This window comes from Macrotis lagotis, chromosome X (genome assembly GCF_037893015.1).
Source record: "Macrotis lagotis isolate mMagLag1 chromosome X, bilby.v1.9.chrom.fasta, whole genome shotgun sequence".
NCBI lineage: Eukaryota > Metazoa > Chordata > Mammalia > Peramelemorphia > Peramelidae > Macrotis > Macrotis lagotis.
The window spans coordinates 76,379,845-76,407,599 of NC_133666.1; the positions used below are offsets into that span (position 1 = coordinate 76,379,845).

Here is a 27,755-nt window from a genome sequence, read left to right on the forward strand (position 1 = left end):
CAGAATCTCGCGCTCCTCGCCCCTCCCCCAATATAGTTGCATTCACCCACGGAGTTTTGCTTCCCTCAGGGGAAAAGAGGCCGGAGCAACTGAACTACAGCTCCCAGAATGCCAGTGGGCTTTCAGAGCCCCCCCCCCCCCCCCCGGAGGCGCTCACCAGGGCCCGCACGATTCTGGGAAGTTCTAGGACTCGTCCTTTCGGTGTTTGTAAGCTTGGGGTCACAGCTTGGGCCCCTGCAAGGTACCAAGGGCCCGTGGGCCGGAATGGGGGGGGGGGTGTCAAGCCTAGGAAACACAACCCAGAACTACAAATCCCAGAATGCCAGTAGGCTTTCGAGGCCAGACTCGGTTGACTGTCTCTGGATCACGACTCCAGGCAGCTCCAGAACTCCTCCTGCTGGAGTCTGTAAGCTGAGGCAGAGGCCTGCAGCTAAGGTCCTGGAGGCCAGCATGAGGCATACTGACAAATATAAGAAACAGAGTCTTAGGATGTACATTTTCCGGGTTCACGGCGCATCAGGAAGGTCAAATCTGTCGCTCACCGCCCTTCCCCCAATACATTTGCATTCAACCACGGAGCTTTGCTGCCCCCTACAGAGAGGTCTGAGAAACTCAAATCTCGGAACTACATTTCCCAGAATGCCAGGAGACTTTCAAAGCCACACTAGATTCCTTCTTCTGGCCCCGCACGATTCTAGGGAATTCTAAAAACCGTCCTTTCGGCTGTAACTTCGTTTCATGGAAGGGGCCAAACTAGGGCAAGGTATCTCGGCACGCAGACAAAGACAGGGTAAGAATCAAGACCCCAGGATCCATGCTTTGCGAGGCCTACGGCGACTCGTGAGGGTCAGACTCGGTCGCTCGTCGCCTTTTCCTAGTTCCTTAGTATCCAAATGATGATCTCCATTCTCCTTTAGGGCCCAAGGACCTCTTTAGTGAACTTGTACAACACCTTTCGGTTCATCCCCAACACGTAGTCCGGAAGCATTTATCCAGCTCCTACGGTTTGCCAGGTACTGTTCTAAACACGAAGGATCAAAAGAAAAGCTCGAGTTCCCTCTAGCTCACCACTGCAATGTCTTCAGTTGCATGAGCAACATTCGTTAAGCACTCACTGTATACCAAGCAGTGGGGATTCCCTGGGGATTCAGAAAGAGATGTAAGTCAGTCCCTACCCTAAGAGAGCTCCCAATCAGATGGAGGAAGATAGGGAGTAAGGAAATATACACTCCCAAACTCCCAACAGGATGAATAGGAAATTGGCATTGTTTTGTCCTCACTCTGGACCCAAAGACTATCTTATTTGATAGAAGAGAGAGGAGTTGCTGGAAGAATAGTCAGGAAGGTTTTCTAGAGAAGGTGGGATGTCAGCTGGGACTAAAGCAGGCCACGGATAATCCTAATTCCTCATACTGAAAATGACTAATCTGTAAAAAATGTTTATCAAAAATATGTATGTGCAATGTTAACCTGTCTGTTCACCGCTGAGAGGAGGGGGTGGGAAGGGGGAAGGAAATTTTGTAACTTAAAAATATACATGTACATCTGCATGAATGTTGAAAAAAATAAGATAGATGAACTTAAGAAAAATAAAAAATAAAGCAGGCCACGGAATTCCTTCCACATCCCAGGGACAGGCAGAGGGATGGCCAGAGTCCTGAGGCACAGGATCTTGTTTCCAGGAGGAGGTCGGATGTTGGCTGGGACAGCCAGAAGGCCAGGGGCTCTAGAGGGAAGAAGGGTGGGATGGGAGGTGTCAGAAGACCAGGAAGGAGGCATTAAATACTAAGGAGAGCGTTGTATTTGATCCTGGAGGGGATAGGCAGTTTACTAGGTTATGTTTGAGCGGTGGACTGGAGGATGGACTACATTGGGAGAGCCTCTTATATAGACTATTGCAGTCCAGGAATGAGGGTCTGTACCAGGGTGGAGGTGGGATCAGAGGGGGGAAAAGGAATGTATTGGTGAGAACAAGAAGTCACAGTTGGATATGGGGTTCCCAGATCCTTGATGGCCTTGGTGCCTCTAGTTGCCAGGTTCAAGGACCCTTCCTTCCCCCTGCTCCCCCTTCCCTTTCATCTTCCACCATTATACTGCAAGTCTTTGTAAGCATTGGTCTAGCCTCTGTAACCAGGACCTACCATTTAGAAGAGATTGAAGACAAATGTTTGGTCTGAATGAGGGATGTATGACACCTAATAGGTACAAAGAAAGAAACGATTGAATCCAGAGTAAGCCCAAGTCTGGCCCTAGTGCTAAGGCCAGTGCTCGTGGCAGACAGTCCAGGTTTAGACCTAGACCAGGTTTGGACTGGGTTCTCGGGTTCACTAGGACAGTGAGCATGGAAGTCAGGGCTCTAGACTCCAGGTAAAAACTGAACCTGCAATTGCACATAGGGGCCAGGACCACTTGCATTTGCTGGATAGCCTGGACAACCTGACCTCTTATTGTAGAATCTTTCAAGACTTTATTTTACCTGCTGCCTGGGCTGCCTGGACTCCTTGGGTCTGACTCATGTATAAGGTGGACAGCAGTAGACATCACCAACATATGATGCTTCGAGGAGCAGAAAACAGAGCCCAAGAGTTCCAGACAAAGCCCTGTGATGACATCAAAGGTCCTGGCTCACAGCCCAGGCCAGGACTAAGTGGCTGGTGGGGGCTTATGAGTCACTACATAACAAGTGTTAGTGTTGGGATGAGGGACCAGAGTGAAGGACAGACAGTTTTGAGTTTCTGAGTCCAAGCCAAGATTAGTAAAGATGCTAAATAGGGGGTTCAGAGTATTGTACTGAAGGAACCAAGAAAATCAGGCCAGCAAGAGTCTAGTCCAACTTCTATCCTGTGAGAAAATTTTATTCAGTTATAAGATTTGGCAGAGAGTATTCTTGTATTGTTTGACACTAGCCCTGGACCACCTCTCAGATCTGAAGATTGATGCGAGGACATTTCCCACAATGTTCCATCTCAAACAACCTGTGTGTTATAACTGAAAACTGAATCCACACATAGCCATTAGTTATTGCTTCCATGTTCCTCTGACTATTCACAGACACTGGGGGAGGGGGCCACCTCCTTTTCTTATTTCAGGGAATTGTACTGGGTTCCTTTCTCCCTCCCAAACTGGAAAGTCCCTAACCTTTCCTCCAGTTAGAAATCAGATTATTTAATATTGTATCCTGGTTAATTGTTTCCTTCAAATTAATTGGTCTTATTTGATAAATCAGTTTTAATGTATAAAATGCTGTCTCATCCTGTATTCTGGGTCCAGTCCTAATTTGAAGAAATCTGGTCATCCTTGGGTGGACAATTGGCATTAAACAGTTAAGGTGTTGAGAACCTCCAACCTCTGTTTCCCAAGTCATTGCCCCAACAACAAAAGGAAAGACTGACATTATGGCTATTTGTCCAGGCCTTATCACCTCAGAGGTATGTTAATAAAGGGGATGAGAGCTACAGAGGGGAAGTTCTAGCAGAGACTACATATTGAGAATGGGACCCAGCCTCTAGGAGATTCTAGGAATTGGGGAAGGGGTTTTGGGGAGAGGTGCCAGCAAATTCACAAAGCGCCTAGAATGGGAGTACAGAGAGATATCAGGGGCCCAAATTTCAGAGAAGGCCTGGGGGGAGTAGGGAGAGATGCCATTGATCTAACCTACAGAGAAGGTCTCAAGGGGGGAATATGAAGGGATGTCACTGGTCTAACCTTCAGAGAAGGACTGGGATTGGGATAGGAAAAGATTCTAGGATCACAACCTTCACAGAAGGGCTAGGATGGAGGAGAGAAAGATGCCAGGAGTCCAGCACTCAGATAATGCCAGGGATGGCAAGAGGGAAAGATACCAGGGTCCAACTTTCATAGAAGGCCTGGGCAGGAGTAGGAAGAGATGCTAGGGGTCCAAAACTCAGAGAAGACCTGGGGGAGCAGGGAGAGATGCCAGGGGTCCAACTTTTCTGAGAAGGCCTGGGGTGAGAATAGGGCGAGATGCCAGGGTCCAACTTTCTGAGACGGCCTGGGGTGGAAATAGGGAGGGATGCCAGGGGTCCAACCTTCAGAGAAGGCTTCTGGGAAGTAGGGAGAAATGCCAGGGGTCTACCACTCAGAGAAGGCCTGTAGGAAGTAGGGAGTGATGCCAGGGTTCCCACCCTCAGAGAAAGCCTTGGGTGGGAATAGGGAGAGATGCCAGGGTCCAACTTTCTGAGAAGACCTGGGGTGGAGTGGGAAGTGATGCCAGGGTCCAACTTTTTGAGAAGGCCTGTGGTGGGAGTAGGGAGAGATGCTAGGGTCCAACTTTCTCAGAAGGCCTGGGTTGGAGTAGGAAGAGATGCCAGGAGTCTAATTCTCAGACAAAGAATGAGGAGGGTGAGTAGAGAAATTTGCTAGTGTCCAACTGTCAGAGAAGTCCTGGTGGGGAGGAACGAGAGATGCCAGGGGTCCAACCTTCAGAGAAGGCCTGGGGGAAGTAGGGAGAGATGCCCAGGAGTGCAACCTTCAGACAAGGCCTGGGGTGGGAATAGGAAGAAATACCAGGATCCAAGTTTCTGAGAAGGCCTGGGGTGGGAGTAGGAAGAAATGTCATGGTCCAAGTTTCTGAGAAGGACTGGGGGAAGTAGTGTGAGATGCCAGGGGTCCAACCTTCAGAGAAGGCCTGGGGGAAGTAGGGAGACATTCCAGGGGTACAACCCTCAGAGAAGGCCTGGGGTGGGAATAGGAAGAAATACCAGGATCCAAGTTTCTGAGAAGGCCTGGGGTGGGAATAGGAAGAAATGTCATGGTCCAAGTTTCTGAGAAGGACTGGGGGAAGTAGTGTGAGATGCCAGGGGTCCAACCTTCAGAGTAGGCCTGGGGGATGTAGGGAGAGATGCCAGTGGTGTACCCCTCAGAGAAGGCCTGGGGGAAGTAGCGAGACATTCCAGGGGTACAACCCTCAGAGAAGGCCTGGGGTGGGAATAGGAAGAAATACCAGGATCCAAGTTTCTGAGAAGGCCTGGGGTGGGAATAGGAAGAAATGTCATGGTCCAAGTTTCTGAGAAGGACTGGGGGAAGTAGTGTGAGATGCCAGTGGTGCAACGTTCAGAGAAGGCCTGGGGGATGTAGGGAGAGACGCCAGTGGTGTACCCCTCAGAGAAGGCCTGTAGGAAGTAGGGAGTGATGCCAGGGTTTCCACCCTCAGAGAAGGTCTGGGGTGGGAATAGGGAGAGATGCCAGGGTCCAAGTTTCTGAGAAGGCCTGGGGTGGGAGTGGGGAGAGATGCCAGGGTCCAACTTTCTGAGAAGGCCTGGCTTGGAGTGGGAAGAGATGCCAGGGGTCTAATTCTGTGACAAAGAATGAGGAGGGCGAGTAGAGAGAGTTGTCAGGGTCCAACTGTCAGAGAAGTCCTGGTGTGGAGGAAGGAGAGATGCCAGGGGTCTACCCCTCAGAGAAGGCCTGGGGGAAATAGAGAGACATTCCAGGGGTGCAACCTTCAGAGAAGGCCTGGGGTGGGAATAGGAAGAAATACCAGGATCCAAGTTTCTGAGAAGGCCTGGGGTGGGAGTAGGAAGAAATGTCATGGTCCAAGTTTCTGAGAAGGACTGGGGGAAGTAGTGTGAGATGCCAGGGGTCCAACCTTCAGAGAAGGCCTGGGGGATGTAGGGAGAGATGCCAGTGGTGTACCCCTCAGAGAAGGCCTGGGGGAAGTAGGGAGACATTCCAGGGGTACAACCTTCAGAGAAGGCCTGGGGTGGGAATAGGAAGAAATACCAGGATCCAAGTTTCTGAGAAGGCCTGGGGTGGGAGTAGGAAGAAATGTCATGGTCCAAGTTTCTGAGAAGGCCTGGGGTGGGAGTAGGGAGAGATGCCAGGGTCCAACTTTCTCAGAAGGCCTGGGTTGGAGTAGGAAGCGATGCCAGGGTCCAAGTTTCTGTGAAGGCCTGGGGGAAGTAGTGAGAGATGCCAGGGTTACAACCCTCAGAGAAGGCCTGGGAGAAGTAGGGAGAGATGCCAGTGGTCCAACCTTCAGAGAAGGCCTGGGCTGGGAGTAGGAAGAAATGCCAGGGTCCAACTTTCTGAGAAGGCCTGGGGATAGTAGTGAGACATGCCAGTTGTCCAACCTTCATAGAAGGCCTGGGGGAAGTAGGGAGAGATGCCAGGGGTGCAACCTTCAGAGTCTCTAGGGAGAGATGCCAGCTTGTAATAGGGCTGGAATGAAGGCGCACAGTAATCTTTTTGGACTGGCTCCAGCATTTCAAGGTAAGGTGGTCTTTTGCGTGGTCCTGAGGAGAAGAAGCAGATGGTTTGGAGCGTTGTTTTTGCTAATGCTGGGAACCACCTTTGGGAGCAGTGGTGGTCCTGGGACCTGGAACTGGCTGTTCTGTCTGCATGTGCTGGGCAGGTCTCCCAGGCCACCCAGCCCCTTCTCAGCAGTCTGCTTTGAACTGCTGGGCTGTCATTGAGGCTGTGAACACTTGATGGCGCCCGAGCTCCATGAATCGATAGCTGGCAGTAGGGGAAAGAGCAGGAAGAACTGGCTGCTCCCAGTGAAAGTAATTGTGGGCACCCTGGGGTGGGGGTGGGGGGAGAGGAGGGGTGGTTGCCAGGGCTTAGAGAAAAGGGCAGGGTCTCAGAACAAGGCAGGACAAGGCTTCTTGCTAGAGAAATTGGCTCCAGGCCCAGAGAATTTGGATTAAGGGAAGGGCCCCCCTTCCCCCCCTCCCCACCCTCCCTCAACCAGGATTGGCCTTCAGGACCTGGTAAAGCTGGAGATTTGGCTCTGTTGAAGCGGGGGCCGGGCACCAAGGTTCTTCTAGCCCCTTAGGAGAGAATCTATGACCATCCTCCTTTCCTTTTTCTCCTTCCTTCCTTTTTCTCCCCCCTGCTCCAGGTTCTTTGTCTGCCCTGGCTGAGCCCCTCTTGTCTTCCTTGGGCTGTGGGTGACATTGTGGGCACTTGGAGGCACCAAACTTCCTTGCAATCTGTTTTGCAGTAGGGGAAGGGGTGAAAGAAAATTGATCTGTTTGAGAAGGGCATAATGCCAGTTTGGTTCTGGATCTGAAGGACCTTATGGAGGCCAGGATGCCAATAGCTAGATGAGGAAGTGCTTGGTTACAGAAGTCTGGGTCCACATTGAGAGTAAAGGCCATATTGGGCTGGTCCTAGGTGTTATCTTTTGGGTGTAGAGAATGGGAACCAATGGTCCCCACTCTATGTCTAAATCCTCTGAGTGTTCCTAGGCCACCATCCCCCAGCTCCAGCAGCCCAGAGGCCATGGCAGGCACTTGGAGTCTGAGAATCAGACCCTTTGTTGTCCATGGACCCTCACGCATAGGTGACCTGGAGGCCATCTTTGGTTGTGTGTCCTGGACCCAGATACTGGAGTGATGGATTAGGATGGAATAGGTTCCTGGGTTCTAGCTCTTGGGTCAGTATTTTGTGCTAAGGATGGAATGGAGAGCCCTAGAAGCCTGGCTGGGAACTGGCCTTGTGGTAGTCCTAGAGGGCTGCCTCACCTGTTTCCCTTTCCCCTATGAATATGGGCCACCCAGCTGCAGGCCTCTTGGGAATGCCAGGCAGGAGGCCAGCCACCTCAGCCCCTTACTTCAAGTTGAGGTTCTGGTGGATGTCGAGGCTCTTCCCATATGGGAAAGCAGAGAGATGCTTGACATGGTTCCTACTGGGAACCCTCTAAAGACTCATTGCCCAGAGGAAAATTCCCTCACCTCCCCACTGAGGAAGGGGAGGGCAGTGATGGCTGCTTCATTCTCCACCTGCCAGGCAGAGAGATGTCTGCACAAGAGACAGGGGTTTGGAACTCACCATCCCAGGCTAGAAAACACTCTGGGGCTCCCTGCCCCCCTGCCTCTCTCCCCAGCCCTTTCAGGCTCCTCAAGCCCTGCACTGCTCTGGCCTGGTTGCCCTCCTTTGGCCTGGTTGCCCACCTTTGGCCTGGTTGCCCTCCTTTCCAGACACACTCAGTTGCTGCCACCCAAGGGTAACCCCAACCAATGCAAAACCCCCACTATGGCCATGGAGAAAATACCGGAACTCATTCCTCAGTCATGAACATCCAACCCATCCCCCACCCAGGGATCCTGAGCCCCTAGCCATTATTGTTCAACCTTCATCCCCTTATTCTTAGCCCCTTCAATCCCTCTCCTCCCACTGCACCCTGTGGCAGGCCTGCTCCATAGACTGCACACTAGGCTTCCTTTCTTACTTCATATTCTTGTTCTCACTGAGTCTGACTCCTTGCTGATGACCCAGGTCCACCTCCCCTCCCCCATCCCTCCCCCACCTCTGGCCTTCCTTTCCTGGAAACACTTTTGATCCTTCTCCTTGGCACTCCTTGGCAGAGAAAGTGGAATCCTCCTTGCCCCCCACTGCTATTCCCCATTGTCCCTCTACTACCCCTCCTCTTTTGAAGTTCATTTAATCCCTATTTTTCCCCCCAGTCAAGATTCTGGGGACTGCTATCTCCTGACTCCCAAGAGACTCTCCATCAAGGAGTCCAGTGTCTTTCCCCAAAGCCCCCAATATTTGCCCTCCTACTGGAAAAATTCAACATACAAACACCTCAACCTCCCAGTTCTTCAACTTCCTCACTTGCCGTGATCCACTCCCCCATCCTGCCACAGCTACACAAGTGATGGGAATGCCTTTGATCTTTCCATCACCCACAAGTGTTCCACATCCTTCTCTGAGAAGCCTGGAATATCTGCTGTGACTCCATTTCACCCTCTACTCTACCTTTGATCCCTTACTCTGTTCTCCCACCTCACCAAGCCCTCCAAAGCCATCATCCTGTTTTGGCTCCACTCTCCTCCCTTCCCCATCCTGATCCCTTGATGAGTGACTATCACACTCTGAACTGTCCTCTGCTTTGGAATCATTTGCCTTCTTATCCTCTGGCCCATCTGGCTGTGCCAAGCTTCATCTGGAGATTGGTTTACTCAACTGGGGGTGTGCCGAAGCCAGCTCACATAGGCTGGTAGAATGGTTCAATCTCCAATTGGAGCATCTATGCCTCAAAGATCAGCAAACCCTGCAAAATGTGGTTTGAGTTGTTTTGTTCATTATCTGGAGTTTAAAAGAGATAAGGCAGATTAAACCTAAAAGGCTGCCGTGTACATGGTTTTCCCCTAGAGAGCTGGTTATTAAACTTTGGCCTGCACATCCCAGGAGTACTCCCACCATCCACTGTCTTCACTCCTATATACCTGCTGCTGAATGGAGACAGAGAAAATCACAAAACTGTGTTAACTGGGTCTACTATGAATTTATGTTATGGGTCCTCACTGGGCTAAGGCAATCCTTATGTACTGCCCTAATCAATTTATTATTCCGTACACCACAGTGGTTTTTCCAGACCTTTTTCTTCCTTCCTCAAACCTCTTCAAACTTTCCCACACCTCTCCCCACTACACCCTCATCTTTCACTGAACAAATTGAGGCCATCAGTCAAGAACTCCCTGTTCTCCCTTTCTCATAAGACATTACTTAGATGCCTCTTGCTACCCTCTCCTCCTTTTTACATCTTGCCAAGGATGAGCTCCTCTCCACACACAAGTGAGTCTGCTCCATCCTATTTTCTTCAACAGGTTGTCCTTTGTGTCAACCCCACCCTTTCACTTCCCTTCAATCTAATGGTTCCTTCCCTCCTGCCTGCAAATGGATCTGTCTCTCCTCCAGATGCCCATCCAGGCATCCTTTCTAGCTATCATCCTATATGTCTCCTCCCTTTTCATGGCTAAATTCCTGGAGAAGACTGTCTACTAGAAGTATTTCTATTTCCTTTCCTCTTATTCTCTTCTTAACTCTGTACAATCTGACTTCCGACCTCATCATTTAACCAACACAGCTTTCTCCCAAATCACCAATGTTCTTAGTTGCCTAATCAAAAGGCTTCTTCTCTTTGATATTCTGTCTGCTTGAGGTTTTTGTGACACTCCTCTTTTCTGGTTCACCTCCCTTCTCTGATCGTTTCTTCTCAGTCTCCTCTGCTAGATCTTCTGGGTCATGCTCACTAACAATGAGTGTCCCCAAGGTTCTGTCTTGGGCTCTCTTCTCTTCTTTCTCCATCTTATTTTGTTTGGTGACTCATCATCTCCCATGGATTTGGTTGTCATTTTTATGCAGATGATTCTCAGATGTATTCATACAGCCATCATTTTTCTTCTGATCTCCAATCTCATATCCCCAACTGGATGTTAGACAGCTTGAACATCCAAAATTGAACTCATTCCCCCCCCCCCCACTTCCCCTCAAGTGCCCTTGCCTTTTAGGACTGAGGGTGTTACCTGTCAAATTCCTCAGGCTCCCAACCTGGGAATCCTCCAGGCCTCCTCACTCTCAACCCCCCCCCCCCAGCCATCTAAGTTGGTGCCAAGACCTGTTTTCATCTCTTCATCATCCTTCACGCATACCCCCTTTCTCTCTTTGACACTGCCCCTACCCTAATGCAGACTCTTATCACCTCATGCCTGGACAATTGCAGTAGCTGCTGGGGGATCTTCAGTCTCTCCCCTCTCTAGCCCATCCTACCCAGGGATATGGACAGATAGATCATCAGGTCATGGGAGAGCTCATTCAGCCACTAGGGGAACATACTAATTTCCAGTGCTCTGGTTACTTAAGTAGCCAGAGAATAAGAATGACTGTTATTCATGCAATGTCTGCCTTGTCCATTTTATTATTAATGTCTATGTTACTGCATGTTCCATGGTCTGCTGCTATTTGTATTTCTTTGATGATATAGCATGTTCTTCCTCACAGTTTTCCATTGCTTTACTATCTGTTTAGGGGCATTTTTTTAGGTGTTTTTTTTTTTTTGCAAGGCAATGGGGTTAAGTGGCTTGCCCAAGGCCACACAGCTAGGTAATTATTAAGAATCTGAGGCTAAGGGGCGGCTAGGTGGCATAGTGGATAGAGCACCGGCCTTGGAGTCAGGAGTACTTGGGTTCAAATCCGGTCTCAGTCATTTAATAATTGCCTAGCTGTGTGGCCTTGGGCAAGCCACTTAACCCCATTTGCCTTGCAAAAACCTAAAAAAAAAAAAAGAGTCTGAGGCTGGATTTGAACTCAGGTCCTCCTGACTCCAGGGTTGGTGCTCTATTCACTGCACCACCTAGCCACCCCATGCTTTTGGGCATGTTAGTGCTATGTTCCGTTACTTAATGTGGCTATTCATTTGACTATTTGCTAGTTTATTTATTTAGCTATTGCTAGTTTGCTGCCATGTTGATTTTCTGGTATATTATATAAAGACTAGGATAACTCTGATCTATGTGTATAACAAGTCCTGCATATCATTTAGACATAGTCACTGAAGCAGCTTGCCAGACAATGCCTTACACTGTTGGAGCTATTGCACGTATGGTCTATGTATATTGGTTATGAATGTCTGACCTCCCAAAACTCTGGGACAAACATCATTGTTCTTTAAGAGCTGATGCTTAATTTTGATGTTTGTGGGATGCATGCGTGTGTGTGTGTGTGTGTGTGTGTGTGTGTGTATACACAAATAACTTTTATTTTATTTTTTGTTTTTTTAATCTTAATAGTATTTTATCCAATTACATTAAAAATAGTTCTGAACACTCACTTTTATAAGTACCAAACTTTTCTCCCTTCTTCCCTTCCTTTCCCCTCCCCAAGACAGTGAGTAATTGGATAGAGGTTAGACATGTACAATGAGATTAAACATATATCTATATTAGTCATTTTGGGAAAGAAAAATCTTAACAAAAGGAGAAAAAAGTCATGGGAGGGAAAAGCAAGAAAACATAAAACAAATTTAAAATTGAAACTAGTCTGTTTTGATCTACATTCAGAATCCATCATTCTTTCTCTGCTTGTAGCTGGTACTTTCCATCACAAGTCTTTTAGAATTGTCTTTGCATTGTACTGCTGAGAACATCTAAGTCTATCATCTGCTCATCATTTCTTACAGAGCAAAAGTATTCCATTCCATTCATATACCACAACTTGTTTAGTCAGTCCTCAAATGTTGAACGTCCCCTTGATTTCCAATTCTTTGCCACCCCAAAAGAGGTGCTATAAAAATGTTTGTATAAGTAGGCCTGTGTGTTTACATATATCCAATATATTACATGAACCCCAAATATTTTGCAAGGTCTGGCACAATTTTCTAATCAAAAGGAGAAACAGAGCTAGCTTTTTGGCCATTCCCCATGAGGGATGGTGATTCAAAAAACTTGAGGGCAGGTTCTGGTATCAATTGTTGGAGTAGAATGACCTTACCTCCCCAACTTATGGGAAGCCACAATTAGACAGAAGGGGAAACTTAGACCATGGAAAATCAAAGACAAATATGGAGGTTTGGAGAGTGGATGGCCACGGTCCCGATAATAGCAAGAAGCCTGGGTATTGGGGCAGAAATGGCAAGAGGTCATGGCACATCCTTTTTGCTCCTCTTCCCTCTCTCTCTTCAGAGGAATTCCAATATCCTCAGGGGATAGTTGGCCACTTGAACTTCCTCAGTGGGCCTTCCAGGAAGCCTTAACCTTTACTCTAAAATGCATAATTTGTTCATCAGTCTTCTGACTCTTGATGAAAATGTTGGCCAACAAGAAACTTGAGTTGTTGCTTATAGTTGACTTATTGTTCATGTATAAAGATGATTGAAAGAGACAGAGACTATTGCCTGTTTTAGAGCTGAAGTATTTGGTCCAGGTGTGGGAGTGGGCAGATCTGGTACCAAAATGGGGATAGTGGCATTGGGTTTTTACAATAATAATGTTCCTAAAATAATTCCAAACCTAGATATCCCCTGACTTTGGGAAGAGTTAAGGGAATCAAGGGAATCACTACTTCCTCCTCCCTTGCCTCAGGGAGAGCAGTGCTAGTAGAATTTAGAAAGAAGACCAGACCTTAGGAAGGGAGGATGAGTGAGACTGCTCCACCCATACAAAGGGTGAGGGGAAGCAGACACCCTGGACATGCGAAAACAAGTCCTCTGGCTCAGGGACTGCTTGACAGCTTAGCCTGTTTGGCTAGCTAGATAGACCTGGCAGGTTCTAAGAGTTTATTCTGAGGGAGTCTGAATGAGCAGTCATGGAAAGGGTCAGTTCTTAAGCCAGATTTCCACACCTTTGGACTGCTTTACTGAATAGACTGGAATGCCAAAGAAGATGTGATGACTTGGGACCATGGCACAGCAGGGTACAGGCAGGGTTCACCCTTCAGGATTCCCCCTAGCTTCATATGTAGTCACTGATCAGGTGTGATCCCTAGCCATGTCCCCCTCCATCTATTGCCCTGCCATCCTCTCAGGCTACACGCATCCCTCACCTACTGGCCAGGGAGTGTGCCCTGCTGTCTATGGGAGTGATCTCATCATTAAGTCAATGTTTTTGCTTTCATGTCACATATCCTCAGATTGGCTAGTGAAATGAAAATATTGGTGAGGGCTTTTGAGCTAGAGATTTGAAATGATGCTGATTCATCTACTGAGGCCTCTAACTTAAGGCTCCTTTTGGTATTCTTCCACATGAAGTTGACTCTGGGTGTCCTGAACGTATGAGCAAATAAATGGGTTGGGAGGGACTTTCGAGGCCATTTATACAAATCTATATCGGAACCGGGATTAGTATAGCAAATCTCTGACAAGTAGTTGTCCAGCCTCTTCTTAAAGATTTCCTCTTGAGCTCCTAAGGCAGCTCGTTCCACTTTGGGCCAATTCTGATGATTAAGAATCTTGTCCTTACATCAGCTTGACATCTGCCTCTTTGGGTCTTCTGCCTGTCACTCCTCATTTTGTCCTCAATAGCCAAGCAGAACATGGTGAATCTCTCTTTCACATGATATCCTTTGGGATCCAATCATCAAAGTCAGCCCTAATTTCTGCTATAGTCTTCTCCAGGTTAATCAATCCCAGTTCTTTCACATTTTCCTTTTATTTTAGTTGATTAGTAGTTGTTTTGTCTCGTGTGACCCCCTTTTGGCTCTTCTTGGCAAAGACTGGAGTGGTTGTCATCATTAAGAAAATTCAACCATGAGAAGGATTTCAGAGTAACTTTTAAGTAAGGACACACCTGTCATCCTGGTAATACTTATTCTTGGTCAAGAGGCATAGACAGGCTCTGGTTTCCCGACAGGTGACTCGAAAACCTTCTTTCCTCTATTCACATAGAACCTGCCTTTACCATTTGCCACCTGTGTGACCTTCAGCCCATCCTTTCCCTCTTGAGGTCTCAGTTTACTTTTTTTCAAAATGAGGGAATTGGACTCTAGAATTTCTAAGGTCCCCTTTTCCTTCTAGAACCCAGGAACCTAAGATCTCTGAAAAGAGATATTTGAAGCTGGAAAAATAATCAACTTTGAAAGACTCAGAAATTCTGTTCAATGCAGTGGCCTCCAATGATTCAGAGGACTGGAGGTGCAATGTTCTGCCCACGTCTAGAGAGAGATGTGCCCATGTCTAGAGAGAGATGTGATGGTTCAGACTGCAGGTTATGGCCTATTTGCTTTGCTTTCTTTTTGGACTTGGTTAATGAGAGAATTTGTTTTATATGAGTATATATATTTGTAATGAGTTTTGCTTTTGTTTTTTGTCTTCTCAATGGGTGAGGAGGGGGAGGAAAGAGGGAGAGAATTTGCCATTTAAAATTGCATTGTAAGAGAAGCTCATGACATAGCAGACCAGGATAACCTGGGCACTCTCTTTCTTAGGTTTAGTTTCTGCCGTTGTCTCAACTGAAGTGGAATCCTTTAATGTCACTGCCCTGTTTGCTTCTTGGCCTGCAATGCTTCTAGAGTCTAGCCCCTACCAATCTGCTCTAGATGCATGAGGCACAGAAGGTTGGTTCACCTCTGCTGTTGGCATGCTATCTGGTGCAGCCCCAAGCCCTTCACTTTGACTCCTTTGGAGATCACTGGCATACCTCCAGGCATGTCGTCCCTGGCTGGAAAGATGTGGCCAATTCTGAGTTGGCTGGGCCTCTTCCTGCCTGGCTATCAAGCTAAGCATTGGTCAAGATCTTGATTGATGTCAGGGTGCTGGTATCCAGTATGTGCCATGCACATAGAAGGATGAGGTGGAAGCTACCTTGACCAGATGAAAACATCTGGAATCAATCCAAGAAGTTCCATAATGCTGATTGTAGCTCTGTTGGAGTTGGCTAGGAGATTTCATTAGGTTCTTTGGGTCTATGCAGAATGGGAGGAATTTCAGAAGGAATTGGAGTTCTGGGAGAGCCTCTCTGATAAGAAATCATTTGGGAAAGGGGTGGCGAGTGGGGGCTTGGGCCAGGTTTCCTATGTGTCTGCTCCAGTCTTTGACCCAAGAAGATCTTCCCTTCTTCAGAGGGGCCAGAGGATATTGGACTTCCCACCTTCTCCCATCTCTGTTCTAAAAGTGATCTTATCTGATTTCTCTCTCCTCACACTCAATTGGATCAATGTATACCTTGGAAACAATGTAAAGACTGACAAATTGCCTTCTGTGGGGGGAGGGAAGTAAGATGGGGGGGGGAATTGTAAAATTCAAAATAAATAAAATATTTAATTAAAAAAAGTGATGTGAGTCAGAGTAGCATGGGGGGTGTGTGTCTGCATCACTCAAACCTGAGTTTGGACAGTAAGTAGTCATGGCTTACAAAGGAACTTAGTCTACAGAAAGGAAAGTGGTAGAGCACCCTAGGATGGAAAGAAAAGGACCTCCAACAACGAAGAGCCACATGGACACTGTTGCCTAGCCCACCTACAGTGCTCTGTCTTTCCCCTTGGGACTCCCTTCCTTGGTGAACTCATCCTTTCTCATGCGGAACAGGATCATGGCTATGTTTGTGGTTTCAGCTCCTTTTAGGAAGCCTTGGTCTTGTTGGCCATTTCAATCCAGATCATCCACAGACACCTGTGATTCAGTGTGACTGAAAAGAAAGTCACCCCCCAGCTCCGGAGGAATGCAGGCCCCGGGGTGAGGGGGGCTGTGGATCCCCCCTTGCGCCGGGAGCAGGGGGAACCTTTGACCCATCTCCTTCCCTTTCCTCCACCACACCTTTCTCTGGGGAGCCGGGTGGGGGGGCTTCGAGCACCTTGGAGCACCCTGTTTTGGGGGCAGACCCCCCCCATCATGTACCATCCCCCAAAGTTTTCCTCCTTCTGAACTTCTCTTACTGTCAAGGGCACCACCATCCTGTTAGTCAGCAGAGTCTGCAGCCTGAGCTTCAACCTCAAGTCTTCTCTGATAGCTGGGGTCCAATCAGTTTCCAATCTTGTTATTTCTTTTTGTACATCTCTTGTGTCTTTCCTTCCCCTCAATCAACCAATAAACAGCCCTTATCCAGCACCTTCTGTGAGTCAGCTGGGCTGGGGGCAGCTCTAGCTGGGGAGAGGCTGGGGCTGGGGTTAGATGGGAGGGGGGAGCAGGCAGTCTTGGAAAGGAGGGAGGGGCTGGGAGGAGAGAGAGCCTGTATTCTGCACAAATCCCCACTTCCTGGCTTCTCTGCCTAGCCTGAAGGCCCTGGATCACTCTGGTTCAAGGAGGGGAAGAAGAGGGAGGAAAAGAGATCCAGAGGCCTCCCCAGGGTGGGGTCTCTCACTCAGGGATTGTGTAGCTGGGGTAGGGCACAGTGGCAATGCCATGGCCCAATCTCTGGAGCCACCCTGGACCCCTGACCCACCTTGTGGTAGCTGCCTTTCTAGCCCAATCTTGCTGTTCTGGGACAGCTGGCCAGTCTGTGGCTAGGGCTCTAGAGAGGGAGCAGGAGGGGTGCAGTGGAGACAGGCAGGGGCTTCTGGGGAGCGACCCGGGACCCTCTCTAGGCTGGGCTTGTCCTTGTGGCCTCCAGGGCCCTAGCCTTGGAAGTCTGCTGAGTGCCCAGCTGCTTTCGGAGCTTTCCTCCCTTCCTCTCGTTGCTGTAGGCCGACTGAGTGTAGAACTTGGCCTTTGGTCTTGGCCACCATGGGCTTTATGAGGCGGTGTCTGAGCCCCACTGGGGAGATGGGAGGGAGCCCTGCTTGGATGTGGACGATGAGGAAGGCGGGAGATCGAGGGGCACTGCCTGGGGAAAGCTTTAATTTGGGGGGGGGGCTGCCCCAGAGCACAAAGCTCCGACCTCTAGCTGGATCGCCAGCCGCTGGACGTTTGGCCGCCTCCTTTCGGCGTTCCGCTCCAAGGCCGGCCCCTGCCGCCTGGGGTTCTCGAAGCCACCTCTAGGCGGCGGTATAGGCCCGCAAAAAGGCCCACGGGGGAGGGTAAACGCCTGGCCCCGAAGAGTGGAGGGAAAGGCTTCCCGACCAGCGAGGCCCAGCCCGGCGGCTAAGCAGTGGGGCGCCTCCCGGCCCAGCGGCCCGTCTCCTCCTGGGGGCGGCTGCGGGGGTCGATAGCCTGTGTCGGGGAGCCGGAGGGCGGCTTAGGGCCACAGCGGCCAAGGGGAAACTGAGGGTCTTCCGGGCTTCTCTCGGACAGTTTGGGGCGGCAGCTGCGGGTTGGGCGGCCCCTCCCTCTGGGGAACCTGGCAAGTCCTCGGGGAAGGGGCGGGGTGCCTCCGCAGCCCAGCCCGCCCCGTCACCCCGAGGAAACTGAGGCCGGCAGCTGGGGAACCAAGTCTGCCTCCTCCCGGGCTGCGGGGCTCTGCGGAGGCGTCAGGAGCAGTTCGTAGCCCCGCTCCCTGGGTGCACAGGAGACGACCCTCAGGTCTCCAGCGAGAAAATAAGACACGGCTCAGGTCACAGCGTGACGCGGGGGCTGGCGGAGCCGCGGAGGCCAGGGGGGCGCCGGGCGCTCTGTGTCGGGGCCCAGCCCCTCAGGCCCCCGCGTACCCGGCCCGGCTGTCCAGCAGGACAGCTCGGGCCCCGAATGGCTGCGCGGCGCGGCGCCCTTAAGAGGCGAGCTCCTTCCCCGCCTCCGCCCCTCGGGGGGCGGGGCTCGGGCCGAGGACCCCGACGCCGAGGTTCGCCATTGGCCTAGAGGGCCGTGGCTGCCCCGCGGCGCGCCTGAGCGGGAGAGTAGCCGGCAGAGCCGGGAGTCAGTCGCGTCTGTACGCGCCGGGTCGCCGTGGCGCACGCGCGGCCCTCTCACTCCTCTCTCCGCTCTCAGTCCTCCAGCGCCCCGCTCGGCCCCTCGCCGCCGCCGCCGCCGCCGCCACCACCGCTCGCCCCGCGCCCCGATTGCTGTCCGCCCGGCGCCGCCCCCCGAGCGAGCCAGCGAGCTGATGGGCGGGCCCCGCCGGCCCCGGCCCCGGCCCCGGCCCCGGCTCCGGCTCCGGCCCCGGCCCGCGGCGGCGGCGGCTCCGGCGGTTTTGGCGGCTCCGGGGCGCGGCTGAGGCAGCAGCCGTCGGGGGTGGGGGGGGCGGCCTGGGTCCGAGGCAGCCAGCCAGCCAGGCGCCTGGGCCGGGCCGCAACGGCCCGGGAGGCGAGGCTCAGAGCGAGCGGGAGCGGGGCCGGACGGCACGGGCGCCGGGCCATGGATGACTGAGCGGTTCGGAACCGGCCGAGGGAGCGAGGGAAGGCGCGGGCGAGCCGAGCGGGCGCGCGGGGGGGGGGGGGGCGACGAAGCCAGAAACCGGAGCGCTCCGGGGTGGGGGGGGGCGGCACCATGGGCCGGCCGGGGCCGCGCCGGGCCGGGGGCAAGTGGCTGCTGGGGCTGCTGCTGGCGCTCTGCCGCCTGGCCGCGCCGCTGCCCAAGACGCTGGAGCCGGTATCCTGGAGCTCGCTCAACCCAAAGTAAGTGGGGGCTGGCGGGCGGTGTGGGCCCGGCCCCGGCCCCCGATCTGCCCCCGGGGCTGGGCGGGGCCGGCCTCCTCTCCGGGGCCCCCCTTGGGCTCAATCTCTCCCTTTCTTTCTCCATCGCTTCCCCGAGGGGCGCACAAAGGCGGGCGGCCCACGAAGGAGGGAGGGCGGTGGGCGCCCCAGCAGGCACCCCCCAGCCCGACTCCGCGTTCCACCCCGCCGCCTTTGTGCGCCGCCCACCCCCCAGCTCCGGAGGAATGGAGGCCCCGGGGTGAGGGGGGCCGTGGATCCCCCCGTGCACCGGGGGCAGGGGGAACCTTTGGCCCATCTCCTTCCCTTTCCTCCGCCACACCTTTCTCTGGGGAGCCGGGTAGGGGGGAGGCTTCGAGCACCTCGGAGCATCCTGTTTTGGGGGCATACCCCCCATCATGTACCCAGTCCTTCTGCCTCTCCAGAACTTTTCTCCACTTTGCCACTTGCGAAACTCTAAGTGCCAGGATTCCCTTTCGGCAGGCCTTGGCTGCTGCCCTTGGAGGGCCCCGATGTCTTTGCTGGGCACCTACCGTATATCCTGAGACAGCTCCTTAGGGAGGCGGTGGGAATGCTCAGGGCCCCCAGCAGGTGGGTGCCTTCCCACAGTGTAATGGGTGCACTGGGGAGTGGAGGGGGAGGCCTCTGGGGGCAGCTGGAGAGCAGCTAGGGCTGAGCCCCCCCCCCCCCCCCCCGGGAGCTGGGGACCTGGGCAGCAATGCCAGAGGAGAGAAGTTGCTAAGCGCTTTGGTATGTATGTGTGTGTGTGGGGGGTGCGGCCGAGCAGGATGGGACAGGATGGGGACTGGAGAGCCTGTGCCTTCAGGCGGCTGGGGTTCACTCACACCCATGTGTGGGAATTGGGGAGTGGGGAACAGGGCAACCGAGCTGGTTCCTTGGGTCTCTCATTGGAAATCAGTAAGGCCCTGGATGCCAGGAGAGCTGAGAGGCCACTCTGGGGACCCCAGGTCCCAGCTCCTCCCTCCGCACCCCAGCTCCCCCATTGCAGAGAAGGCCTACCCTATCTTTGAGTGCTCCCTTCATCTGAGGAATCTGGGGGTCATCGAGCAAATGTGGAAGTTGCCTTGTTCTTGTATTTTCTGGGGCTTGGGGGCAGGTGGGTGGGCAGCCCAAGACAGCAGCCTCCTCCTCCGGGCCTGGCTGGCCTCCCGCAGCTTGCTTTTTCTTTCCTCTGAGGGCTTCCCCCATCCACCCTTAATCACCCCCTCTGCCTCTTCCTCACATCCTTTTGTTTCCCACACATACCAGCACTTTCCCTCCCAGCTTTCCCTCTTCCTCTCTCTATCTCTCTTCTCTCTTCTCTCTTCTCTCTTCTCTCTTCTCTCTTCTCTCTTCTCTCTTCTCTCTTCTCTCTCTCTCTCTCTCTCTCTCTCTCTCTCTCTCTCTCCTTCTCTTCCTCCACTCCTCCCCCCCAAATTGTCTCCCCCTCCTCTTCTCTTTTTTGCTCCCTCTCCTTCCTTCTTTGGTCTTCCTTTCTCCCCCTCTTTCTCTCTCTTCTTTTTCCTCTTCCTTCTCCCTCTTCCTCCTCCTCCGTCCTCCCTCTACCCCCTCCCTGTCTCCCCCTTTTTCTCTCTCTTCTTTCTCCCCCCTTCTCTCTCTTTCTCCTCCCTCCCCCTCCTCTCTCCCCTCTTCTGTCTCTGTCTCCCCCCACCCCCTCTCCTCTTAGCTTTTAGTCTCTCAGCACTATCAGGGAGCTGGCAAGCCCCCACCCCTCCCCCAGCTCCTGTAAACCTGCCTTAATTGCTTCCTCCTTGGGAAAAAAAACCCTCAAAATAAATAAGGGCTGGGGGTCTCTGTTTCCAACTTGCAGGGCCCTGCTTTGGAGGGTCAGCAGAGGCTGCTTCAAGGCGCTGGCAGGCACCAACTGGTAGGCTTTTTTCTTAAGAAGTCTCCTCACCTGGCCTCCGGGGCCAACAGACTCTACTTGCTCAGCTAGCTGGTGTCTTGGGGGGCGTCTGGGCTCCTCAGCTCTCCCCCAAAGGTTATGAAAGTATCCTTCCCACTTCCCCTTACAGAACAGGCAACCCCTCTACCCTTACTGGTGCTGCTTAACCTATTTGAGCTCTATCTTCTTCCCCCTCCTGCCCCACCGTAAGAAACTGTCTTCTGCTGTTTGGAGCCAAGACACAGGGCCTGAATTCATACTTCCCCCCTCTTTTGCTTCAGCTGGTGACCATTTAGATAAGGGTAGTTGAGGACCCTAACCTGGGACCCCCTTTCTCTACTCAAGGTAACATTAGTGCTGCCTGGGAGACTACTCCAAGCCTGAATGTTGCCGTGAACTAAGGGCCGAGGGCCGACCTTGCTTTTGCTTTCTAAAAGCTTGTAGTGGATGAGGTGGGGGGAGGCAAGGAGGGGACTCTGCAAAGTAAGAGATTGGGGTTGTGGGTATCAGCCTGGCCCCAAAGACGGGGGAATGGGAAGGAGCAATGAACCCTTGTTGATGGTACTGCATAGAAGAAGAGCAACATGGGGGAAACAGAGAGCAAGGTTAGAAATATTTGGGCTTGTGTGTGTGTGTGTGTATGGTGTGATGTGATGTGATGTAATGTGATACTTTCCAGGTAGGATGAGGCCCAAGCCTGTGTGTCTGCCTGGAGACAACAGAGCCTTGCTGCTGGCGCCCCCCCCCCCAAATTTGTGAGCTTTCCATTTTGTATGATTAGTAGGTAAGCCCAGCCCCTGGGCTTGAGGCCAAGGCCAGCAAACTCAAGGCCTGTCTTTCTACCTCGTGGGTCTTAAGCAGCTCCATTTACCTCGATTTACCTCCAACCACTCCCCTTCTTTGGCCTCTTGGGGAGGTAGATAGAATAGGGACATAAAAATCTAATAGGAAGTAGATTTGGACAACAGACATGGGGGGAGTTCATGGGGGCCTTCCTGAAAGGTTTTGCTCAGGGTTGTTTTGCTGCTAGCCTTGGATGGAGTTAGGGGAACCAGAAGAGAAAGCTTTGTGGGGAATCTTGTACCCAACTTGAAGGGGCCTCCAGCCTGGGGCTATGAGTACAGCCTCTGCCTGGAGGCTCCCTCCAACCCCTGCTTGCTTGGAATCTTCAGGCTGACTTGGCTGTTCTTAGCTGGCTCAGCCTCCCTCTGACCCTTGGGAGCATCTGAGTAAAGTGGCAAGGAAGAACTCAAGTTGAGGGTGATGTATGTTCCTGAGTCCCCCACCTGTTACATGTTGAGGGGGTGCTGCTATTTCTGGGGCATCTCCCTGCCTCCTACTGTTCAAATCTGGTTCTTCAAAACCATCGGGACTCTGGTTCCCATAAAGGGGGAAAGGGGTGTTCCTGAGGGTGACCCAGGGCCCACTAGGATCAAGACTAGATGGGGGGGAAGTCTTCAGGGGTTACCATGGCAACTTGCTCCAGGCTCCCTGCTGAGCCATGTCAATCGCCTTAGTTTCCAGAAAAGGGCTTTGTCTGGGGGTGGCCTGGGCAAGAAAGTACTCCTCAGTCATGGGGGTGGGGGTAGACTAAAGCTTAGAAAGGTGAAACTGGGGTGGGCAGCCAAAGGACTGTGCCCCCACCCCCAGTCCTTAACCCCACCACAGGGAGGGGGTGGAGGGGAAGGAAAGATGAGGAGTTCTCCTGTATCCTTTTAGTGGTGGGGCGCTGGTGGACAATGGAGGAAGCTTCTAGGCCCCCTGCCAGAGCACACAACGCCTCCTCTAGGGTCTCTCTTACCGTGACCTAGGGCCAGGCCTGCTCTCAGGTTTGGGCTAAACTTGATCAGAGACCTGAAGAGACGTGACCCTGCTGGGTAATCAGCCAGTATCCATGAGGCAGCTGCTTCCTTCCAAACACTGTTAGGTGCCCCCAAGACCCAAGTAAAAACGTTCCCTGTCCTCAGGAAGCTTAGCCTTAATAACCAGGGAGGGAGAGGTGGCAGCTGGGTTACTCAGGCATGGCAATGGGAACTAGAGGGAGGAACAGCAGGCCTGCAGGGACTGTGAAGGGGAGCCTGGGAAGGTAGGGTGGCAGCTGCCAGCTAGAAGAATTGCATTTCATCTCGAGGTAACAGCAAGCCGGGAGAGAGACCTGGTTCAGAGAGAGCCTGGTTCAGAGAGAGCCTCTAGGCAGAATGGCCCCCAGGAAATAGGCCAGGGGGTAGCTGTGGCCTGCTAGACTAGAGACATGGAGGAAAGGCCAAGATTTAGCATTCCAGTGGCTGTGGAGCAGGCTAATGGATGAAACCACTCATCTCTGTCTGGTCTAGGCAGGAGGGCAAGGCCATACTAGAAGGGTGGCCCCATGCTTTGGGCAGAAACAATGAGTGGAAGTAGTCTGTGTATCAGAGCACGTGTGTATTGGGGGTGGTGGTGGAATCGTTCACCATGATTTCCCTGTTTCCCGTCAGCGCCAGCCTGAGACCTGGTGTCTCCCTCCCAACCCCCATAAGACTTGGCCTCGGACCACCTCCTCTTCAGTTCTCCATTGCCAGCTCCTTAGTGTCCCCCAACTTCCTCCTAGCTGGGCAGCTCCGTGATTCAGTCTAGGCTTCTCTGACCCCACTAGCCCATCTCTCTCCTCACAATTGCATGTATCAGCGAGTTTGGGAAGAGCTCCCCATGGCTGCCATTCCCAGCCTTTCACCCACCCCCCTTTCTAAAAGGCACACCATTTCTCGGCCCAGCTTGGGATCTGGCGTCCTAGCTGAGCTCTCCTTCCCACTCTCTCTCTGCTTGTGTCCATCACTGTGGCCCTCAGCCCAGACTCCAGCCTCCTGCCAGCTTGTCGGCCGAGTAGGCCTTTGTTTGCCTTAGGCTTCTCTGTCTAGACCAGAAACACCAGTTCCTAGCAGGTAGTGCTCATTCCGGGATCTCTCGATTCCCCCGGGAGCGGGCAGCCTTTTGTCTGAATTCTGCCCAAACCAAGACTTTACCTGAACAGCTCTGGCTCCTCTCTATCACCAAAGCCCAGGGAGCCTTGAAGAAAAAGACCCAGTTTAGGGCCAGATTCTCTTGTGTCTTTAGGATCCAGGCAGGGCATCTTCTTTTGGACTCTCCTGGATGTACCATTCCTTATAAGTTGGGCTTTGGGCACTGACTGGGATGAGTGAGGGCCACAGGGCCTCTACTCTGTTCTTTAAACTCCCCTTCTCTTTGAGTCTGGGCTCTCTAGTGAGAATGACTAGGAGAAGTCTCTTCTCCTTTAGTGGGGACCATCACTACCTGCCATTTTTGGTTATTGTTAGAACCACAGGGGGTGGAGAAGCACTACTCAGTTCAGAATCTTTTCCCAATGCATCTTGGGTGCCCAGCCCTTGCCCTACCCTTACTGGATTTTCTGTTGGATGAAGAAGGGGGAAGGAGCAGGCTAGGCTTCCTTACCCTTGGCTGGGAACATGGAGGGTGGTGACCAAGGCAGGTGAGGGCTTGCTGGGCTCTTTAGACTGGGAGTGGGGAAGGACAAGCAAAGTGACAGGTGAGGGGGGTGACAACAGTCCCTCACCTTGGCACAGTTCAAGCCTGGAGACTCAGGAGACCATTCCTTGGTCACATGAAGGACCCGCTGGGCCGAGGCCTCCCCAGTTACTGTGTCCCTTCCGCCCCAGTAGAGGAGGCCGTAGAACCATCCCAGTCTCCCCCAAACCTCACAGCTTCCTCCCTCTTGAGCAGGTTCCTGAGCGGGAAGGGGTTGGTGATCTATCCGAAGATCGGAGACAAGCTCGACATCATTTGTCCCCGGGCGGAGGCTGGTCGACCTTATGAATACTACAAGTTATACTTGGTACGCCTGGAGCAGGCAGCAGCCTGCAGCACCGTGCTGAACCCCAAAGTGCTGGTCACCTGCAACCAACCTGAGCAGGAGATCAAATTCACCATCAAATTTCAGGAGTTCAGCCCCAACCACATGGGCCTGGAGTTCCAGAGACAGCAAGATTACTACATCACATGTGAGTTGGGGCTTTACCCAGGGCCTGCCCCCATCTCCAGGACCACATCTATCCTCCATACCTGCCCCCAGCATCATCCCAAGTCCAAGACCTGCCCCACCCATCCCCTGGACTCTCACAGCTTTGCCACCCACGGTCCCACTGCTTAGATTCGGAGGCTTCAGATTGAGACTAAAGTCTCCCTTCCCCTGCAGCGGGGAGAATGGGGAAGGAGCTCTGGTAGTGACTTGGGTTTCTGACCCAGAGAGCTGAGGTAGTGATGGGATCTGGCATCGTTGCCTCCTCCAGCTTTTCTGCCCCAACCCCAATTAAGAGAATGACTAGGGAAGGGGGGCTCTGGCATTCATGATGTAGAAATCTACAGAGACTTCTGGGAAGGGACATAGGAGGCTGCTAAAGGTCTTGGCCAAGCCCCTTTGGAGTATTCTTCCAGAGGGCTTCTTTCTCTGTCAGAGCCAGTTGGGGAGCAGAAGGCCCAGGTCCCAGGTGGAGCCCCTAGGGGGAATCCTATCCTTTGGTCCTCATAGCACCCAGGGGAGCTAGCCTGGTCATCCTGGAGGGTGCTTTAGGGAGGACCCTGCCTCACCCCCAGAGCAGTAGAACCTGGAAGTTATGATCTGCCAGCCCCCCCCCCCCCCCCCCCCCCCCGGGAGTCTTTGTGTTTTCCCCAGAGATAGATTTCATTCTGAATAGCCCTGGCCCACCAGAGGCTCCCCAGTCTTTGACTCTCACCCATTCTCTATTTCTTCTAGCCACATCCAATGGGAGCCTGGAAGGACTGGAGAACCGTGAGGGGGGAGTGTGCCACACTCGGACCATGAAAATTGTGATGAAAGTTCAGCAGGGTGAGTAGATTGCCTTTTCACTTGGGTGGGGGGAGCACTGCTTTCCAGACTCAAGCAGGGGCCCTTGGTGAGCCCAGCCTCTCCTTGTCCCATCACCAGATCCCAACACTGTGGTACCTGAGCAGCCAACCACGAGCCGTCCAAGCAAGGAGACAGACAACAGGGTGAAGATGGCAACGCAGCCACCCCGAGGGCGGGGCCCTTTTAGTGATGACAGCAGTGGCAAGCGTGGTGAGTGTCCCTATCCTGAGCCAGCTGGCATTGCTGGCTCTGCCAGGAGCCCTTGTCCTGGGCACCTCTAAGCATCTGTCTCCCTCTCCTTTCCCCATTTGCAGAGACCGGGAGCCAGGACGGGAAGAGCCCCAGCAGCAGTGGGCCTGGCGGGGGTGCTGATGGTTTCTTCAGCTCTCGAGTGGCTGTGTTTGCAGCCATCGGGGCAGGCTGTGTCATCTTCCTCCTCCTCGTCATCTTCCTCACGGTGTTGCTGCTGAAGCTGCGGAAACGGCACCGGAAGCACACACAGCAGCGGACGGCAGCTTTGGCCCTCAGCACCCTGGCCAGCCCCAAAGGCAGTGGCACAGCAGGCACAGAACCCAGTGACATCATCATCCCCTTACGGACTACAGAGAACAACTACTGCCCTCACTATGAGAAGGTGAGCGGGGACTACGGGCACCCCGTCTACATTGTCCAGGAGATGCCTCCCCAGAGCCCCGCCAACATCTACTACAAGGTCTGAGTGGCTGGAGCTGGCGCAGCCGGCCATGAGCCTGGACTCGGAGCACACCCCTGCCATGCCAGCCGGGTCCAATTTGGGTATCTAGGTTTTTAGCTTCTTGGCTTTTAGAGTTCCCTGCCCTCTTGTCTCAGGAGTGGGTAAGAGGGCAGGGGTGTGCCCTTGGGAAGCACCCTCCTGTCTCTCTCCCCTCTGTTCTTGTGCCTTCCTCGGCCTCTGGTGCCAGCTCCATGGTGGCAGGGTTGGACATTAGCTCTGCTCTCTCCTCCATGGCACACCTACCCCAGACTTGGCCCACCTTCGGCCATCATTGTTTTCTGAAACTCTGCTCAATTGTAACTGTTGGTTTTTCATCTGGAAGAAAAAGCAAAAGGGGCCAATGGAACAAAGGAACCCCAACGAAATCTCCAGGACCCCCTTCTCTCCCCTCCCAGCTGTTCCTGATGGGGGGGGGCTTGAGCTTTAATGGAGTAGACATTTTTCTGGCTGTGCTCCTTGGGATTTCTGGAGGAGACCAGTCCAGGGCTGGCCTCCAGTAGCTGGCGAGTGGGTGAACAGGCCTGAGAGTCGGAATACTGAGTCCTGGGTGTTGGTGGTTTTTTGGGGGGGCCATCCCACCCTCACCTCCCCTCCCCAAATCCCTTCCTTGTGGGATTCTTGGGCAGCTCCTGCCTCCCTCACTCTCATGGTAATTAGTGTCTTAATTGGCTGTTGCCAGGGCAACAGGAGAGCTGCAGGCATTGTGACCTCATTGGGGGGTGGGGTGCACAGGTGGCTATTTGCCCTGGAGAACTGGGAGTTCCCCTTCTCCCCTCTCCCCCTTCCCCCTCACTTACAGCATGGAACCCAGGGGTTCTGCTACCCTCTTTGAGCTGTAGCAGGTGTGTGAGCCAGAAGCCCGAGCTCTCCAGGTTGGGCCAGATGCTACTGCTGCCTGGGGCCTGGGGCCTGAGAGGGGGCTGCTGGAGCCCCCCTGCTCATCGCTCTGCCTCCCCTCCTCGCCCCAGGGATGGGGTGTCTAGGTGATAGGCAGAAGGTTGTGACTTGGTTTCTCTTTATGTAAATACGAGTCTTTTTGGAAGAAAACCTGTAAAGATGTTTTGTACAAACAATTATTTTCTTGTTGCTTTTTCTTAGAAAAAAATGAGAACTAAAAAAAAAAAATTAACCACACAGAGAAATGGGTGTAAGCTGGTGTCGTGATGTGCCTGGGGAGGGAGGCTCTGGGTGGTGTGTGCTGGGCCAGGCCCCCTGCCCCCCTATCTGGCCCTCATCCCTCTCCAAGAGGTGGGAGCTGGGCCCTGCAGGCTCTCCCAGTAGCAGCAGGCCCAGCCCAGGGCTTCCTGCCCAGGGATTCATGGGGGTGTTGAGGGAGGTGGCTTTGATGTGTTCACCTTGCCTGGGAGCCCGGGTGGGGCCTGCCTCTGTGCTCCTACAACTCAGTTTCCCAAGGGCTGAACCTCCATTGTCCCCTGGTGCCAGTATGTACCCAGGAATCCCAGTTGTGGTTGTAGGGGTGTCGGCTGGCAATCATTTGGACCTCAGGGGTGGTCTGG

General features: G+C 52.9%; 2 protein-coding genes across 2 annotated transcripts; both read left to right on the plus strand.

Annotated features, from left to right (window-relative positions):
- Positions 1–18,533: 18,533 nt before the first annotated feature.
- EFNB1 (ephrin B1) lies at positions 18,534–27,397 on the plus strand. Its single transcript, XM_074201363.1, has 5 exons — positions 18,534–18,663; positions 24,341–24,618; positions 25,371–25,463; positions 25,563–25,694; positions 25,799–27,397. Exons 1-5 carry the CDS (start codon positions 18,536–18,538, stop codon positions 26,200–26,202), a joined length of 1,035 nt encoding a protein of 344 aa, XP_074057464.1. The 5' UTR covers positions 18,534–18,535; the 3' UTR covers positions 26,203–27,397.
- On the plus strand, positions 19,456–24,325 carry LOC141498301 (uncharacterized). Its single transcript, XM_074201364.1, has one exon. The coding sequence runs from the start codon at positions 19,456–19,458 to the stop codon at positions 20,458–20,460; it is 1,005 nt and encodes a 334-aa protein (XP_074057465.1). The 3' UTR covers positions 20,461–24,325.
- Positions 27,398–27,755: the final 358 nt, after the last annotated feature.